The sequence below is a fragment of the Notechis scutatus genome, chromosome 3, assembly GCF_049901735.1.
Source record: "Notechis scutatus isolate UNSWTSFEM ecotype Mainland chromosome 3, rNotScu1.2, whole genome shotgun sequence".
NCBI classification, from domain to species: Eukaryota; Metazoa; Chordata; class Lepidosauria; order Squamata; family Elapidae; genus Notechis; species Notechis scutatus.
The window spans coordinates 49777001-49796884 of NC_142011.1; the positions used below are offsets into that span (position 1 = coordinate 49777001).

Here is a 19884-nt window from a genome sequence, read left to right on the forward strand (position 1 = left end):
CTCTTTCTTAAATGTTTTTTAGATCTTAAGTCCTTCATTTTCCTCGCTTTCTTCCTTCCTTCTTCCTTAGATAAATTTTGGGATTCATTAAAGATGGTGTCTTCTTCTTGCTGTTGTTCCATCTGTCGCATTGTCTGTTCATAGTTAACCAGCGCCATTTCTAAAAATAAAAGCTTTTTCCATACCATCTTTACAGGCTGCTTTTGTTTGCTCATATTCATCCCTCAGTTCCTCAAGGAGAAAGCCATTATAAATCTTTTCTTGTCTTTTTTCCCTCTTTTCTCTTACTCCAACCAAAATATTCCAAAAGAAAAGTAAGACAATCCCAAAGTCCACAATCCTCAATCAATCCAAGCCAAGCCAAAATTTCCACTTTCTCTTCCAGGGGTAGTATCAGACAAAGGAAAAAGAAAATCCAAATCTGTGTTTTAAAGCCTTATTAAAATTTTATTTCTGTCTCCAAATCCTTAAGGCATCTCCTCCAACAAAATCCAACCAGATAAATATATTTTTTGTCCTCTCCCTTCCGACTTATCCCATAAAGCTAGTTTTACCTGAAAAACAGGTTTCTCAATATCCGCTTGTTAATTCCGCCGGGAGAGAGTAAACTTTCCTTTCAGCACCTCAGAATTGCCGCTTACTTTCTCTTGTGGAAAGAATCATCCAAAAAGCCATCACTTCCAGGAATTAAATTAAATATATCTCAGAGTCCTGGATCGACCAAGAAGACTTTCACTTTTAAAAACTTTCTCCTCTTCCTCCTGCGCATACTTGCCCAGCTGCCGGCTTCTTTGTGGCGGCCATTACGAACCGCCGCTGCACCGTCTTGGTAAAAGGAGGTTCTGCCTGCCAGGAGGGGGTCTGCAACACCCCAAGCCCTTTTCCGATCCCCCTACCTTCATCTGCCCCTGCAGGCAGCCTGCTCCGCACCCTTTCGGATCGGAGCCCCAAAGCGGCTAGCGCGGCAGGATCGCGCAGCCGCGAATCCCTACCGCCGCAAAGCCGACAAACCGGAAAATCGGCATGATCTGTTTTTAACAAACCCGTGCTGACTGCTAGTAATTACTTTACTTGTTTCTAGATGTTGGCAGATCTATTTTTTTTATTATATTTTCCAGTATCTTTCCGGGTATTGATGTTAGGCTGATTGGTCTATAGTTTCCTGGGTCTGTTTTTTTTCCTTTTTTGAAGATGGGAACCACATCAGCTCTTTTCCATTCCTCTGGTACTTCCCCGGTGCTCCAGGATTTTTGAAAGATACAGTGCAGTGGTTCTGAGATTACCTCTGCCAGCTCCTTTAAAACTCTGGGCCCCGGTGATTTGCTTTCATCAAGATCAGACAGGTGTTCTCTTACTATTTTTTTGCTTATTTTAACTTTTATTTCTGCTCTGTCTTTTACAGTTATGTTTTTGGTGGGTTGAGCTACAGTTTCTTTTTGCGTGAAGATGGATGCAAAGAATGAGTTAAGCAGTTCTGCTTTCTCTCTGTTGCCTGTTACTTCCTTGCCATCTTCTCTCTTTAGTGGACCGATTGTTTCCTTGATTTTTTTCTTGTTATGTTGGAAGAAACTTTTTATTATCTTTGACTTTTGTTGCAAATCTTTGTTCGTTCTGAGCCTTTGCTAGCCTAACTTCGTCTTTGCAGATTCTGGCTATCTGCTGATATTCTGCCTTATTCTGTATGTCCTTCTTTCCATTTTTTGTACTTGTCCTTTTTTTCTTTCAATTTGCCAGAGTGGTTTCTTCTTGGATTTCTTGTTTTTCTTTCTCAGTGGTATTGTGCTGGTCTGGGCTTCTAATAAGCTGATAAGCAAATACTTTCTTCTGAACTGAGAGTTATGCAGAAATGCAAATTGCATGTGGAAGGGGATAGCTAAATTGGTTTATTACAGTAAAGAAGGTGACCTAGGCAAAAATGTTCAAGAACTGTTACCTAGGAAATAGGAACTGAAACATTTTTTTAACAAGAGCAAAGATAGAACATTTAGAAGTCACTCAAAGAGAAGCATCTCTAATTTATGTGAATATATGAAGGGAGAGAAAGTGCAACACAATCAGACTTCCATAATTCGTTTATTATAACTAATTCAATAAAAGTAGTTTTAGACTTCATGTGGAGTCATTTCCTGGTCTGGTCTACCTGATGAGGCTGACAGTTACAGCAAAACACTCTTTGTGGTACCTCAAGACTGATAAACTGATAATGACATCTGTTATTCAGTCTAATGACCTGAACTCCAATCTACAAATTGTATTACAAGCTTCTTATAATTTGTAGTTACCCTTTGAAATTATCTTGGGATATTTCTGCCATCTTTGAATAGAACTGTGCATTTTTAAAGTGCTCCTTTCCTTTATTTTTTAAATAAAATATATCTTTTTCTTCCCATATGCAACAATTTCTAGGGAAGCATGTTTTCATGTTTTAGTTACTTCTTATAGTTGTAAATGGTATAAAATGCAATAACTAGGCTGGTGACCATGCTAACGATAAGATTGATCTCATAATTTATACGCTGTCCAGTGATAGAAAATAGAAGCTCAAAACAATCAGAAATATATTGTCAATTATTATCTGAGCACTATATGGACTGTATAATTATTAATATTTGCCAACTGTTCAGAAATGTTAATCCCCATTTAAATGGTATTTGAGTTTCCAGAATATAAAATGTATCTCCTTGGGAATTCTACTTGATTCTAGATTTAAGAAATTTGTAAATAAAAGTTTTTATAGACAGAATTTTAAAAGGCAATTATTTTAGTACATGTTTGATTTGTTTGATTAGAATTATCTATCCCCAGAGTATCTTCAGCTTGTTCACTATTTTGGATATGTAAGGATCACTAGGAATATTAATATTCCTTCCAGTCAAGGTGCCTCCACAGAAATAAATTCTGTGTTCCATAATTGTAATGGGCTGAAGGAATAACCCTGAAGAGAAGGAAGAGCAGCTACCAAGATAACAGTCAGATAAAAGAAATGAGTCTGAAGAAGAAATGTAATTTGAAAAAGTCTCCTGAGGGAGGGAGAGGGGAGGCACATTTAGACTTGCAAAATTCTGTGATCTTTTTATTTGCTTTATATATTTATTTCCTGCCTATTGTTTTTATAAATGACTCAAATCAGTGAACAATACTTCTCTTATTTTCTCCATAACAAAAACCTAGCGAGAGAGTGACTGGTCAAGCTGCTTTTATGCCTAAAATGGGACTAGAACTCTCAGTGTCCTGGCTTCTAGCTCAATGCCTTAACCACAAGACCCAACTGGTTCTCATTATAACTACCTTATAATAAAAGTAGCATTAGCATTCATAACTTGGTTTCTTAGTCTGGTCTACCTTGGCAGTTGTATATGTCACCTTGTACTACTTCTCTTTACTTTAGGCGATAGGGATTGTCAGAAATCTGCCTCTTAGTTTTGTGAACTAGAGCAGGGCTCTCCAATCTTGGCAGCTTTACGACTTGTGGACTTCAACTCCCAGAATTCCTCAGCCAGTGCATGCTGGGAGTTGAAGTCCACAAGTTGTAAAGTTGCCAAGGTTGGAGAGCCCTGTACTAGAGCAAACTTCCCACTCCAGCTGTATTAAGTTTCTGCAGTCACTTTCCCTCCAGTGAGGTAGTGGAATTAATTTGAAGGTTATTCTCTTTGGTCCTTGCCTCCTTTTGCCTTATTTATTGGAGGCGTCTTTGTGTTAGTAAGCCAGGAACTTTAGTAGTTGCTTTTCTGTCTATATCCTAGCTAAAAGTGTTGCAGTATGGTCTGTGGAATGAAAGAATAAAAGTGATCTGTCTGAAATTTACATGTTCATTGTGGATCAAGTAGGCTATGTCTCTCTTCTGGGTCCTGGACCATTGCAGTAGGATTTACTGGATTTATTCATATTATTCCAGTTCTGTTGCATCTCTGCCCATGTTTCTTATTGGGTTCATCTTCGGTACAAAAAATGCATTGATTTTCTATCCTTTCTTTGGAGAAAACAAGCAAACTGCCTCTTTTCTGCTGCTTTTTTTGCCAATGGAGGGACAAGTTGACGAGAGGCTGAATCAATATTTGCAGTGGATAATACACAATTCTTTTTCAACTGGTAGGAGTCTCTGTGGATTTTACTCCATTAGTTGCTGCCTGTTATAGGAAGTGGTGCTCATTTCCATTCATGGGCTGTTAAGCAAGTGCTATCCGAAGACATTTCCATGGTCATGTTGTCAGCATGACATCACTGAGTGCTACCTTCCCACCTAAGTGGGTACCTGTTTATATACTTGCATTTGCATGCTTTTGAACTGCTAGGTTAGCAGGAGCTAGGATGAGGATGGGAGTTTACCTCATCATGCAACGCTCCAGTCTCAAACCTGGACTATTGGCTATCTAGCTGACAAATCCAGCATCTTAACGGCTGAGGCATTGCATGGCCAACTGGTATACATTTACCTACTCTGTAAATGTTGATGTAATTCATAATCTAGATCACCTTAAAAAGTTTTGAAGAGCTAAACCAAAGTGAAGAGAAAAAATAACAACCAACTGCATGAGATTTGGGGCTTCAGTCATTACTGATACCTCTGCTGATAGGAAAAGGGAATCACTGCTTATTTTTTCCTTTCAGTAAAAGCAATTGCTGTTTAGAGTAGAGTGGAAGAAAGCTGTTGCGGGGAGAAAGTTTGTGCTGTTTAGGGAACAAAATGTTTTCTTTTTTCTTTTAACTCTTGAATATATACATCCTGCACTTGTTAGAAATGTAGAACTAATGGAAATGTACATTTTGGCTTTTACATATTATCTTGTTTTCAAGATCTGAGAATACCTGGAGAGCGTCACATTCAAGCCTGCCTCAAAGTTGGAAGAGAAAGCGCTACTCCTCAGCAACCAATTATTTATTGGCATGAGCCTAACATACATTACTAATCTCTTAATAAAACAACGTTCTATACTTGTGACCATTACAAGTATAAAAGGCCAACATGCTCTTTTGCAATAAAAATGTCTAATTACCTCCACACATGAATTTCTGTCCAAACCAATGCTCCCTTTCTTTTCTTTACGTTCTTCACTCACATAATATGAGAGGTCACTGGGCTTCAGTGTAAACCATCGCTCACACCAGTTCCTTCTTAAGTGGCCTTTCTTCCACAGATAGCCCTATAGTGGGAATGAAAAGGAAAAGCAGGCATACTATAATGAAAGATTTATACGAAAGCTCTTTACAAAAGACCATTTAACAAAAAATTATGTCACCAAAAGAGGCCAAATCACATTCAGGGCACATCCACAGTGTGGGCTGGCTGTGAACTATGCAATTTAACACATTATCAAGCAACTATGTGCATCACATGTCAATGCAAGGCTTCTTAAGTAGTGCTTGTCCTATTCCATTGAGAAGTAAAATTCTTTAGTGGCAAATTGCATTGCAAAGAATCAAGCTGGTTCCATGTTTGGATATTCCTCTTTGTTAACCATTCTTCATGAATAGAAAATCAACACAGTTAGCTAAAAGGTAAAACCAACCCCCATCCACTCATCTAGATTAATTTCCTTATGTTCTGAGTTTTACATAGAGGGTTGTTCAGAAGAGAGATCCACTATTTGTAGCCCAAATTGGTTTAGTCTGTTCCACTATATTTTTTGTATATGTAAGAACAACCTATTTAACCGCTTAAGATATTTCAGCATACTGTATGTTGGAATAGAACAGCAAACCATCTAGACAATACCTTTTTGTATTTCTGAAGTAATAAATGAAAGTGGGGAAAAATAAAATATCAACACCTTGCATGGGATTTTATGCTGCAGTCTTAGTTGCCTCTGTATGTGCCATATACTGATTCTCCTCCACCCTGGTTTGCTCCTGCTCATATGATTTGTGGCTATCACGAACGCTGACTCGCTTTCCTTCCTCTTTGTACAGAGATGCTGGTGGCAAGGTGGAGGATTGATTACCTTAATCACCCCCAAAATAAGATCCTCAAATCAAAACTCAAAATCCACACCCTTTCATTTCAAGATTGGGGATGTTCTTAGGGTTCAGTTACATACACCAGATAAGCCTTTTTGAAAATAGTTGCAGGAAAAAATCCAAAGCTGTGAACAAACTTTATTTCCTGAATGTGAGCCAAACAGGAACAGATAAGGGTGGTGCATCATGCTATTTAACTACTGGCACAATGGGGGAAGTGTGTATGGCTAATTGAACAATATTGCTTTCCGGTGCAATAACAGTCACAAAGGGAGAGTGAGGTGCTCTCTGGCAAGCCAGCTCATCATCAGCTCCAGCCTTCTCTTCCTTGTGGTTTTTGTCTGCTGATGAAATGTAAGAAGCTGGACATAATCAAAGCAGATTCACTGGTCTCTAACCAACTAGCTGTTTCACTTTTCTTTTACAGGTAATCCTCAACGCAGGACCACAATAAATGACCTCTGTGATCATATTAAGAGCAATTGCGTTCTTTTCGCTGATGATGTAAAGCTGTTCAATACCATAGACAATACTGCTACCCTACAAAAAGATCTTGACTATGTATCAGAATGATCAAACAAATGGCAACTTCAAATCTCAACAAATAAATGCTCTGTCTTACATATTGGCAAAAAAAATCAGAAAATAAAATACAAGCTGAATAGTCAAGATCTTGTTGATGACCCAAGCTCTGTAAAGGACCTTGGAATACTCACCTCTAATGATCTAAGTGCTAGAGCCCACTGCAACTACATAGCCAAAAAGGCATTAAGAGTTGTTAACCTAATCCTACGTAGCTTTTTCTCTGGTAATATCACACTACTAACCAGAGCATACAAAACATTTGCTAGACCAATACTCGAATACAGTTCATCAGTCTGGAACCCACATTACGTATCTGATATTAGCACAATTGAGAAAGTCCAGAAATATTTCACAAGAAGAGTTCTCCACTCTCTACTCGTGTAGAATACCTTATGCCACCAGACTTGAAATTCTAGAACTAGAAAACCTTGAATTACGCCTGCCTTCGGTCTGATTTAAGCATGGTATATAAAATCATACATTGCAATGTCCTACCTGTCAATGAATACTTCAGCTTCAACCATAACAACACAAGAGCACACAATAGATACAAACTCAAAGTTAACCGCACCAAACTTGATTGCAGGAAATACGACTTCAGCAATAGAGTGGTCAATGCCTGGAATACTCTACCTGACTCTGTAGTTTCTTCCCCAAACCCCAAAAACTTTAACCTTAGACTGTCTACTATTGACCTCACTCCTTTCCTAAGAGGTCTGTAGGTGGCGTGCATAAGCGCACCAACGTGCCTACCGTCCCTGTCCTATTGTTTCTCTTATTCTTCTTTTATTTTTCTTATATGTACCCATTTCATGTATTCACAACTATGTATACATTTATACTTATTATCTTGTAAACAATTGGCAAATCAAATAAATAAATAAAATAAATAAAAATAAATAAAATAAAAAAATAAAACAATCGAGCCCAAAATTTCTGTTGCTAAGGGAAACCTTTGTAAAGTGAGTTTTGTCCCCATTTTAGGACTTTTCTTGCCACATTTGTTAAGTGAATCACTGCAGATGTTAAGTTAGTTACACAGTTAAGTGAATCTGGATTCCTCATCGACTTTGCTTGTCAGAAGGTCACAAAAGATGATCACATGACCCTGGAACACTGCAGCTATCATAAATAAATGCCAGTTGCCAAATGTCTGAATTTTGATCACGTGGCCATGGGGTTACTGCAACATTGTAAATGTGAGAAATGGTCATAAATCACTTTTTTCATTGCTGTTGTAACTTCAAAAAGTCATTAAACAAATTGTGGTAAATCAAGGACTACCTGTACTTGCCAATATTTATCTTCTCTCATTACTGTCATAAATTAGATAATATTTTTCATCCAATTAATCCACTTGATAGTTATTCAAAAGATAACCAGAACGCCCACTAATGATGGGAAAAAAAATAGTAAGGATTTTCCTCAAGAGAAAAGAGTACCACCAAATCATAATTTTTCATAATTTCAGCCAGAATTAACAGAATCACATAGATATATGATAGCTTGGTGTATGAGATTTTAATTTCATACTGTGTTTCCCGAAAATAAGACATGGTGTTATTTGCGGGGAGTCCTCCAAAACACACATTAGGGCTTATTTTGGGGGAAACAAGGTGTCAGGGTGATGGCAAGGGATCGGATCCTGCCACCTCCAGCCCCAACCCAGCCTGGCCAGGCGCCTCGTTCCTGGTGTGCGCACAAGAGGTGGCGAGCGCACAGGGGCCAACAGAGTCCGGCAGCAGCCACAGCCCTCCAGCCCCTTGGCTGACGCACTCTGTGGCTGTACAGCCTGCATAGCGCAGATGAGTCTGAGCACTGCGAGTGCCAGGCTGGCCCTCCAAGAAGCAGACAGAGGCAGAGGCGTGGGGGGAGGCATGCAATATGGCCTGATGGACGTGCCTTGTAGCTGCCCACCCACTCCATCCCACCATCTGTCTTTGCTTGTCGAAGCTGCAATGGGACAGGCGGCCGCACAACACTTCTGGCCTTCCCCTGCTGCTGGTGCCGCTGCCACAAGGTGAAGGGAGGCAGGTGGTGGGGCAGGGATGATGCCATGCCATGGCCCCTGCGCTCACCGTCCAACCTTATCCTCCAGCAATGGCCCCAGAAAATGGGAAGGGTGGGGAGCCTCCACCCCAAGAGGCAGCCGGGACTTCCCCTGCACCTCTGCTTCCGCCTGCTGCTTGGAGGGCCAGCTCAGCAATCACAGTGCTTGGACTCATCTGTGTTACATGGCCTGTGCAGCCCCAGAGTACACCGGCCAATGGGCCAGCAGACTGCGGCTGCTGCTGGACACCATCGGCCCTCACGCGCTCACCTCTCCTGTTCTGGCCATGCCCATCCCATCCCCCAGGGATGCTGATCTTAGCTGGGGCTTATTTTGCAGGGTAAGGATTATATTATAAGCATCCTGAAAAACCATGCTATGGCTTATTTTCTGGTTAGTTCTTATTTTCAGGGAAACAGTAATATGTGAAATAAAGTAGTTATCATTGATTCAGTACCTTCAATGGCCTTAACCTTAAGTTGGTAGTGCCATAGTTCATTTTTTATCTACTTATTAAAGCCGTTTTTCAGTTCTTCTAATTAAGAGATAATTCTTTACCTGTTTGAGCACATCCCCAATGATCTCCTGGTAAACCTCTTCAATGGCCATGCTAATGGCCTCACGCTCAATTCCACGCAGTAATCGGCCAGAGTTTACCAAATCAAGAAATTGCCAAACTATCAAACCATTCTGTTGCTGGGTCTCTTGGGAAAAATAGTCATCTAATTCCCCACTATTAAGCTCAATACTCATAGCTGTACATATCTTCTTCAAGAGGTATTCCACCTGAAAAAAATGAATGACATCAGGGTAAAACAACAGCCAAACTTCCCACCTCTGGAACAATATAGTCCTTTTACATTCATGTAAACTTTCTCTTTCTCAACTGACATGTCGAAGTGCACGTCTATGTTTCTATCCATGGATTCAGAGATCAAATGCTAAATATCTCATAAATAAGCAATCATTTGAATGGGGGGAAAAATCTAGTCTTTTCAGTGGCTGTTCCCAATTCATAAAATATTTTTTTTCTAGAATACTGGGTGCAGAACCCAAATGAGTGAGCATATCATGATGCATGTTTTGAAGGAACTATCATGATAACTACATAACATACAAATAATGTGTACACATGATGCTTTTGTATAATTCACTTTTAAGAAGCACCTGTTTTTTGTACACTATTATTCAAACTTTGGGCATTTTAAATGCTCTCAAATAGTTCTGCAGTTGTGTTTTGGTGTCATGGTGAACTGAAGATGGCTCTGCGAAGCAAAGACCTAAGAGTTGAGTTGACCAGTTCTTCAGAACTTCCCCAGGTAAGGAGATGGTAGGAAGTAAGGGGATTACCCACATGTGTTCTGGATAGTTGCTCCTTGTAAGCACACTGCAGGACAGCAGTCTTCCATGGATTTGAACGCTGAGAGACCATAGGCTTAGCCATCTTGTTTGGAACCATAGCAAAGCCTTTTAAAACACATTAAATTTGCAGTGCTCACTTTTCAAACATTTCTGCAGCTGTCTGTTGTCATCTTTCCATTTGGAAAAATGAAGTTTGCAAGAGCTTTTGGTTGTTTGTTACTCAGTTAGCTGTGTTTTTATACTCTATTTCCAATCTCTAGTGAACTTGTTATTGAAGGGGAAGGTGGCTTGAAGTTTTACAAACCCCACTCTTAGCAACTGTGAATTGTGTGTGCTTGGTATCTCCCCTTGTCCCCCCCCTCCCCACACACACACAACCCACCACAAGCATTTATACTGCAACTGCTCAAGTTTGATTTGATTTTTGGGAAATGGACAAAAAAAATACACAGAAATATGTAGAAATATGTGGGTGAGGTGGGGAAGCTACCAATCTAAAGTAGATGTTGTTGCTCCAACTATTTTAGAGCACATATCTTGGAGAAGGCACAGACTGAATGACATATTTTGGTTGCTGAAGTGAGAGCACTGATAGACTTGGTCAACTTTAGAATAGTCTGCATGGAATGGGAAAGGGAAACGGTGATATCTGGAAGTGCCTTAAAGTTCAGGCTTTTTTGCCACCTGGTATTAATCCTACCCACTCACTTAGAAATATCACATGCACACTGGAAGCCAGTGCTAATAGCTAAAAAGCTAGAAAAATCCAAATCCTGCTCTTGTGGCCTCAGAGTTTACTCAAGCACTAAGGAAGTCATGTGATTATTTTTCTTTTCCTTCTTTGAAGTGGCAGGTGCAACCTACAACAGCAGACTACACAGATTGCACAAAGCTCCCTTTACTTTTGCCTGGGCTTCATTTCCAGGCCAGTCTATGATTGGGAGAATGATTCCATAAACAGCATACAAAGACACCATAGAGCTACAGTACATTCTTTACAATTTGCTCCCTTTCCAAATAGTACTACTTGGGCTTTAACTTCTTGCCTTATCCAGTAGATCAGTATTGTCAATCTCAACAACTTTAAGTTGTGTGGACTTCAACTTGCAGAATTTCCTAACTAGCATGCTGGTTGAAGAATTGAATCTACATATCTTAAAGTTGTTGATGCTGATAAACATTGATAGAACAATTTCCCAAATGTATACAGCACGGGTGTCGAACTCGCCCACATTGCCATCACGTGATGTATTGTGACATTTTTCCCTTCGTGGAGCTGGGGTGGCCGTGGCCTGCACGTGAAGCATCAGGGCCGCGGACTGCCAGTTTGACACCCCTAGATACAGTATAAAAAGTGAATCACAGCACTGAAAGAAACCATAGAGACCCTTTGCTCAGTGCAGGATCCATCACAGTATCTTTGACAGATGACCAGGCTGGGTCTAAAGATCTCTAGTAAAGCACAGCTTACCACTTCATGAGGCAGTCTGTTCTACTGGCTAGCAATTCATACAATCAGGAAGGTCCAATGTCTTACAACTTGTAATTTTAAGCACTGGTTCTGGACCCAAACTCAAGGCAATGGAATATAAATCCATTTCTTCTTTTGTGAGATAATATTTAAGATATTTGAAGAATTCTATAGTTCTAGTTTTTCTTTTTGTAGGTTACTTATTCCTAGTTCCTTTAACTATTCTTCATAATGTTTGCTTTCCAGGCTGTTTATACCATTGTGATAGATCTTCTCTAAATATGTCACTGTACTTTCTGAACTGTGTACCCACAACTGAACTGGCAGTTTCTTTCTTTTTCTCTACTCTTAACGAAAGACTTTGGCCTTTCCAATCTTGACATGCTAAGCTAGTTGCTCCACACCTTTTTGTAGATCAGAAAATAGAAATCGAAAATAGAGAGGGGCAAAAAGTGCAAGGAAAGAAGAAAGTAAAAATAATAAAAAGATATAGGACATAGTATAGCCATAGAAACAGACATATTGACATTATTGATATTTTCTGATTCCATGCTTCAAAATTCTACTTAAGTTTTTTATTGTCATAACCATCTTTCAGGTCTGTATATCTTTCCTCAGTCTAAAATCCTTAGTCCCCACTTGTACCAGTTTTTGAAATCACGTTGTATCTTGAACAAACCAAAACAGGATCTATACCCCACAAGAAGCTGTATATAATTAATCCAAAATTATACTGTAAAAGTTTCAATATTTTCATTTTATCTGGGCCCTTAGTCTAGTTAAAACTTTCAACATACCTTCCCCACAATTCTGGTAACTGTACACTTGATAATGCAAGCAATTGTAATTATATGTCTGACATAGTGAGCACTAACATATCTGACGTGTTTGAGTACACAGCCTACTTCTCCCTGGAAAGCTGCTAAACCATCACATAATATGAAAATCTGTCCTACATCAACTAAGCTGGTTTAATTAGCTCATCTAAATTTATCAGGGGTTATATTTCATTATTTATTTCAAATAGTCATACCCAGTTAAAATCTCAAAAAGTCTCCATTACATGTCATCATCAAACCATTCTGACAAACAAACATTCTAGCAAATCAAATGGTTAAGCAAATTCTAAGAACCCAACAGGGCTTATCCTGTTGGGTTTTTACAATCCAAGAAGAAACCGCATGGTTGCACAAAGAGCTCTCTAGTAAACTGGAAGACAAAAAGGACAATATAACTAAGGGACACATAACTAAGACAAAATATCAGCAAATTGCCTGAATCTGCAAAGATGAAGTCAGAAAAGCAAAGGCTCAGATTGCACAAAGACTTGCAACAAAAGTCAAAGTTTATTTAAAAAGTTTCTTTCAACATATAAATAATAAGAAAAAAAGTCATGGAAACAGTCAACTAAAGAGAGAAGATGGCAAGAAAGTAACAGGCAGTAAACTCATTCTTTGCATCAGTCCTCACAAAAAGAAACTATAGCTCAACCTACCAAAAACATAACTGTAAAACATAGACTAGAAATAAAAATTAAAATAAATAAGAAAACTAGAAGCCAGCATGGGTTTGCTGGCTTCTAGTTTTCTCATTTATTTTACAGATCATGCCAAACTAATCTTATTTCATTCTTTGATAAAGTGCATAATTAGTCAACCGGTGAAATGCTCTAGGCATAGTATGTTTAGATTTCAGCAAGGCATTCAACAAAGTAGACCACAACCTACTTCTTCGTAAGCTAGAAAAATGTGGGGTAGACAGCATCACCACCAGATGGATTTGTAACTATCTGACAATGGGGCTATTCAACAATATGAAATTTAATGTGGAGAAAAGCAAGGTTTTACATTTAGGCAGGAAAAACCAAAGGTACAAGTAAAAATCAGGCAAAACCTGGCTCAAAAATAGTAACTGTGAGAGGAAACTTGGAGTCCTACTGGATGATCACTTAAATATAAGCCAGCAGTGTACAGCAGCAACCAAAAAAGCTAATACAATCCTTGGTTGTATAAACAAAGCATAGAATAAAATCACATGAAGTATTAGTACTACTTTATAAAACCTTAGTAAGACTACATCTGGAATACGGCATCTAGTTTTGGTCACCACATTACAAAAAAAGATGTTGAAACTTTGGAAAAAGTGCAGAGAAGAGAAACTAAGATGATTAAAGGCCTGGAGACTAAAACATTTGAAGAACGGTTGCAGGAACTGGGTATGGCCAGTCTAAGAAAAGGACTGGGGGGACATGATAGCAACATTCCAGTATTTGAGGGGCTGCCACAAAGAGGAGGGCGTCAACTTATTTTCCAAAGCACCTGAGCACAGGACAAGAAACAATGGATGGAAACTAATCAAGGAAAGAAGCAACCTGGAATTAAGAGAACAATTAACCAGTGGAACAGCTTGCCTTCAGAAGTTGTAGGTGCTTCATCACTGGAGGTATTTAAGAAGAGACTGGGCAACCACATGTCTGAAATGTTATAGGGTCTCTTGATTGAGCAGGAGGTTGGACTAGAAGACCTCCAAGGTCCCTTCCAGTTCTATTCTGAATGAATGAAAGGACTCACACACATATTTTTAATGATATTGAAGGTCTGGCTGGCTACTATTGCCTACAGGAAGTTGTTGTTTATATTCTTCCATCATATCACCTAAGCTTGCCCTGAGATAGCATTGTTTTTCAGCAATACTATGCTGAAGCCATATTGTGGGAAGATTCAAATAACTTCTTCACATGGAGAGCACTATCCTGGTGCATCTTTCAATACCGCAGGACTGGATCCCCTATGCATCTCACAGGACTCAGCCATCTAGCACAGGGGTGTAAAACTCGCTGTCCATGGCCAGATGCATCATGTGCTGGCCATGCCCACCCCCGATTTAGCAAAGGGGGGAAAGTTGCGATACTTCACGTGATGATAACATGACGCCACGAGTTTGACACCCCTGATCTAGCACAAGTTTGAAAGCCTACCACAACTCAGTAGAACCTAGAATGGGAAGGAAAGAGCATTTAACTTCTTTGGGATCAGAACTGCAACATCAACAAAAGGACTGTTCCAAGATGTTGACTTCCCTCTCCAAAACAAAATATTAACTGAAACTCGACTCCAAACAACTGTAGTTTACCAAGACAGTTTTTTTTAATAATTTAAAGAAACAGGAAATACTTTGGTTGAAACAGGAAGCTTAGCTGCTGACTTCATATTCATGCAATGCTTTTTTTCTGTGAAGAATGGTTTGGGGGGGGAATAGGATGAGGCAATATAGAAGAGAGCAAAGCGTGAAGGAAAAGCAAGTTGACTACATCCACCTACAGATGTTAGACAATATGAGGGAAAGTACAAGAGCCAGGAAGATGATAATGTTCATTTCTGGCTAGTCTACAGCTGGATTTCAGGCTGACAGAAATGAGGTGTTATATATTAGATTAAAAAGAAACTTTCCTCTTATCAGCAAGTACTGTGGAATTTAGAGTTCATAATATTATTAGTAGTTCTACTTCATTGGACAGCATTTCTTGACTACAATTAACCATGTTAAAGAGTTAATTATAGAGTCATTAATTGATTATAGAATCAAATTAGCATGGTGGTTAAGAGGTTGAACTGGAGCTGGGAAGTCCCAAAGTCAGGCTGCTATTTAGCCACAGAAGAAACTAGATGATTTTGAACCAATTTCTTTCTCTGAGGCAAACCTATCTTACAAGGTAACTGCAGGTAATCTTTCATTTGATCTCCATATATATATGTTGTGGCTCTGAGGTTTGAGCCTGCATTGTTAGAGGAGGAAGACTCAGACAGTGGGGAAGAGGAGGATTTGGAAATGCCTTCCTCCCCAGGACCTTCCTCTTCGGCAATGCCTTCCCCTGATTGTGCCTCAGGTGTCGGCAGATAACCGAGAGGGAAAACCTGAGGCTAATCAGGAAAAGGAGGAGGACATATCGGAGTCTCTGACTGAGAATCAAGCAGAGGAATGCTGGCTTGATGCTAGACAACGTCGCAGGAAAAAGTGTGAGTTGCAATGCAGGAGGAAGGGACGAATCAGAGACTGAGCTGAGGGACTGACACACCCCACAGGAATAAAAGTGGGTGTGTTCGCTCTGGAGAGCTTCCTACGGGACAACGTGTGACTTATGCAGAGAAGCTTCTGTGTATCCTGTGTTGTGGCAGCTTGTGTGATTTATATTCCTCTTATCTGGTCGGACTTGGCAAACAGCGTGTGTGAGACTGCCAAGAACATTATCGGCTCAAAGGAGTTAACTCTATAATTGCTGGATTTGCTTGCCTGTTTGTATTCAGTGAAAGTTTGGACTTTTCACCTCCTTTGTAAAGGTGAGACACATATATACTCTGCTTCAATCTCCAGGAGAAAAAAGGAAAACATGCAATAATACTTTCTTTTCAGATAGACACATCAGTGAACCTAGAATGGCTGCTGCAACCCTACAGCAGTTATTCTGTGCATAAAAGAAAAGGATTCAAAACACATCCCACATCCTGTCATTGTGCGTACTAGGTGATTTTCTATCTCTGTCCCCAAATATACACTCATGGTGTTGCAGAGGATATCTGTAGGCATGACTAACCTTAATAGAAGCCTCAAACTACACACTTCCTGGCAATTATTCTTCAATTTGAGTAGTTTTTTTGATAGTTAGGATATTTGTGTATTCTCTACTCATGTACCCATTGATACAGAGAAAGTGAATTTAAATATATATCTTTAAATAATGATTTCTATCAGCTCTTTTTTCTTACAAGGTATAACTTATTCTTGAAATGCAATATAATAGACTTGCCAATAAAAACTACAGTTATTGGAAATACACTAACTTATCCATCTGTATTCCAAGCTGCATCCAAGTGTACAGTGATATCTTTGAAAATTTATAAAAGAACAAAGTAAAAATATGGACCAGCATGAGACAAAAGTAAGGGCAAACCCTTCAGAGGGAGACCATAACAAAAGTATTTTTGTTAAGTTTAAGATTTAAGTTTAAGGAGGGCTTTTTCAAAAGAATGATCATTCGGAAGCAAAAAATTGCAAATTAAAGTAATTTATCAGATCACAAGATATTGCATATTAAAGATCTGCAAATCTATATATAAATATCTAGGCAAGTTATCTGCAGATACTTACCATGCTACAACACTGAGTTTCAAACAATCACTATAATAACATAACTAAAGCAAGAACAATTTTGTATTTTTTTAAAAACCCACTTCAATGGAATCATACCTCATCTGGGACCATAACAAGAGGATATTTGTCTTCAGAGAGGAAGTTAAAGAGGCACCATAGTTTGAAAGCATCTCCATGGGATACAACACTGTTCCCATTCCTATCTGGATTATAATTCTTCTTTGCTGTCAATGTCCAACAAAGTTCATCAAACCTCTCCTTGACAAAAGCTCCTTCTGCTACCTGCAAAAGGAAAGTTATTCATTTTTATTTAAAGACAAATAATCACTCATTTTCCCAAACGGGGTGAGAAACCCACAGCTCACAGATAGTTCCAAGCCTTTAATTGTTACCAAAATTTGGCACCAAAATCAGCCACATCTGCTTGTCAAATGGGTGCCAATTCCTTAATACAACTTCCAAAGCCAGAAATAAACATCTCTTCCATTGGCTCTCCTCCAAAGGCATGAAGGCTGACTTATGAATAATAAATATAGTAATATTTACTCTCTGACAGTGAGATGGGTAGTACCTAACTTTGGCAAATAAATAAATAAGGACATGAATTAATGGTGTATTCTCTTTTTTGCCATCGGTGTATATTATTTGTCATGTCATGGAGGTGGGGGAGGTGACTATATTATAGCTGATGGTTGCTTGCTAGAGATAAGATGCAGACTTGAGCCTTCTTGATGCACAATTTAATCTCTTTACCACAATGCTATACCAGCTTTCTGCTCTGTGTGCTTTGTTCATTTCATCTATGCAAAAATACTTGCCTTCAAGTAAAGCAGTATACAATCACTGACTGGCTCTTTCACTGAGATTAGAATTTGTTTGCTTTTTTTTTTCATTCTTGGGGGTGCTCTATGTATTTATGCTTTACGCCAGTTTTTTACCTAGTTTACATGATGTACTTAGGATTTCTAAGCCTCACCCATAGAGGTAGTCCTCGACTTACAATAGTTCATTTAGTGACTGTTCAAAGTTATAACAGCACCGAAAAACGTGACCTATGATCAGGGATGGGATTCTACCAGTTTACATCTATTCGCAAGAACTGGTTGTTAACATTCTAAGCAGTTCGGAGAACCGGTTGTTAGAAGAAATTACTGGCCTAATCCTGTAAGGAAGGCAGGAAGGAAACATTCTGGTGTTGCTTACAGAAACTGCCTCTCCGTTAACTCTTATTACATTCTTGCCAGGACTAGACTTCCTGTCTCAGGAACTTCTCTGGAGGTTTTTTTTCCCCCTCCTTTGCTTGTGTGGAGTGACCATTCAAAGTTACAATGGTACTGAAAAAAGTGACTTATGACCGTTTTTCACACTTACAACTGTTGCAGCATCCCCACAGTCATGAGAGGCCAGGGGAGGATGGTGCCTCGATGTGAGTGATATTGAGTTGGCCACGCCCAGCCAGTCACATGACCACCAAGCCACATCCACCCAGTCACATGACCACCAAGCCATGCCCACCAATTAAGCCCACAGAACCGGTTGTTAAAAAAACTGAATCCCACCCCTGCCTTTGATCACTTATGATCAATGCAGCATCTCCATAGTCATGTGAGAAAAATTCAGATGACTGGCAACTGACTCATATTTACGATGGTTGCAGTGTGCCTGGGTCATGGGACCACTTTTGCGATCTTCTGACAAGCAAAAGTCAGATGGGGAAACCAGATGCACTTAGCATGTGAATCATGTGACTAACAATAACTGCAGTGATTCACTTAACAACTCTGGCAAGAAGGGTTGTTAAATGGGGCGAAACTCACTTAGGAAACATCTCACTTAGCAAATGAAATTTTGGGCTCAATTTGTTGGTTGTAATTCAAGGACTACCTGTACACATTTTCCCCTTTCTCGGCATCTGCCATATCCTTGATATCTTCTTGTCAGACTACTATTTTATTAAAGGCAAAAAAAACTATTCAGACAACAGACATGGCACCACTAAATAAGCATTTTTACTGCAACTGCATTAAAGCTGCACTGATCAGCTGGTCCTTTCTGTCAACATAACAGCACAGATCCCTCTTATACCTGTTGTAATCTTAATTCTTAGTTTCTTCTTGATACCTTTTCTGTAGCATAACCTCTCTTCACCCTGTGTTTTTTAGACTTGATATAGTTAACATTTCTTCCTGGAGAAGCTCTTAACTCTTGATGTTTTCTAACTCTTGCTCCTCCCCCACGGATGGAGCAATCTCCAGAACGATAGAGTGGGACCCACAAGTTCTCCTTCTTTCTAGGGAAGCAGTTCAATGTTATATGGTAACTGTAACAAAAGTGGAGGTACTTCAATGTGCTTCCATAGGAAGGAAGAAGCAGGCTCCTGGCTCTCTTTTTCCCCCCAGTGAAGGCCCCTCTGTGCTTGCAAAGGATTGAGAGTAATGGGGAAGGAAGATTGTATTCTTTTATGTCTGTTTGGGGGAATAGCAGCATGGGGGAGGTTTTTCTTACACTTTTTAATTGCTCAGAAGCAGGGGTGGGATTCTACAGGTTCGCACCTATTCGCTAGAACCGGTTGTTAACATTATAAGCAGTTTGGAGAACCGGTTGTTAGAAGAAATTACTGGGCTAATCCTGTAAGGAAGGCAGGAAGGAAACATTCTGGTGTTGCTTACAGAAACTGCCTCTCCATTAACTCTTATTACATTCTTGCCAGGACTAGACTTCCTGTCTCTGGAACTTCTCTGGAGGTTTTTTTTTCCTCCTTTGCTGGTACTTTATTCAATGAGAGTGATATTGAGTTGGCCACACCCAGCCAATAACATGACCACCAAGCCACGCCCACCACCTAAGCCATGCCCACAGAACCGATTGTTAAAAATTTTGAATCCCACCCCTGCTCAGAAGCTATATCCTATATACAGCAAGAGAGTCAAACTCAAGCTAGATTGTATACAGCAGGGATGTCAAAGGCTTGTGGGCAAGATCTGGCCCACTGGGTGCTTAAATCTGGCCCGTGGAGCTGGCCTGGAAATATCAAAGGACCAGCCTGTGATGCCTCTGCCGGCAAAAACGGGCCCTACAGAGGCTCCACACGGCCCATTTTTGGGTGGCAGAGTGCTTCTGGAGGCTGGGGAGGCTGAAAACGGGCCATGCGGGAGCTGCACAGGGCCTCTGCAAGGCCTGCTTTTGGCCAGCAGAGTGCTGCAGGAGGACTGGATTGGACTGGATTACAATTATATGGCCTCAAGTAAGTGCCTGATCTGGATAGAAAACAAACAACATCCTATGTTAATACTACAGTTTAATGAAAGATTTT

At 39.7% G+C, this 19884-nt stretch overlaps 1 protein-coding gene across 1 annotated transcript in view; it reads right to left on the reverse strand.

Annotated features, from left to right (window-relative positions):
• The window catches only part of DEF6 (DEF6 guanine nucleotide exchange factor), a 71186-nt gene that overhangs the window by 25358 nt on the left and 25944 nt on the right, over window positions 1–19884 (reverse strand). The window contains exons 3-5 of the mRNA XM_026680404.2: window positions 16668–16853; window positions 9149–9376; window positions 4995–5141 (exon numbers count right to left, since the gene is read on the reverse strand). Of these exons, the coding sequence (XP_026536189.1) occupies window positions 4995–5141; window positions 9149–9376; window positions 16668–16853 (561 nt within the window). The remainder of the gene's footprint in view (window positions 1–4994; window positions 5142–9148; window positions 9377–16667; window positions 16854–19884) is intronic.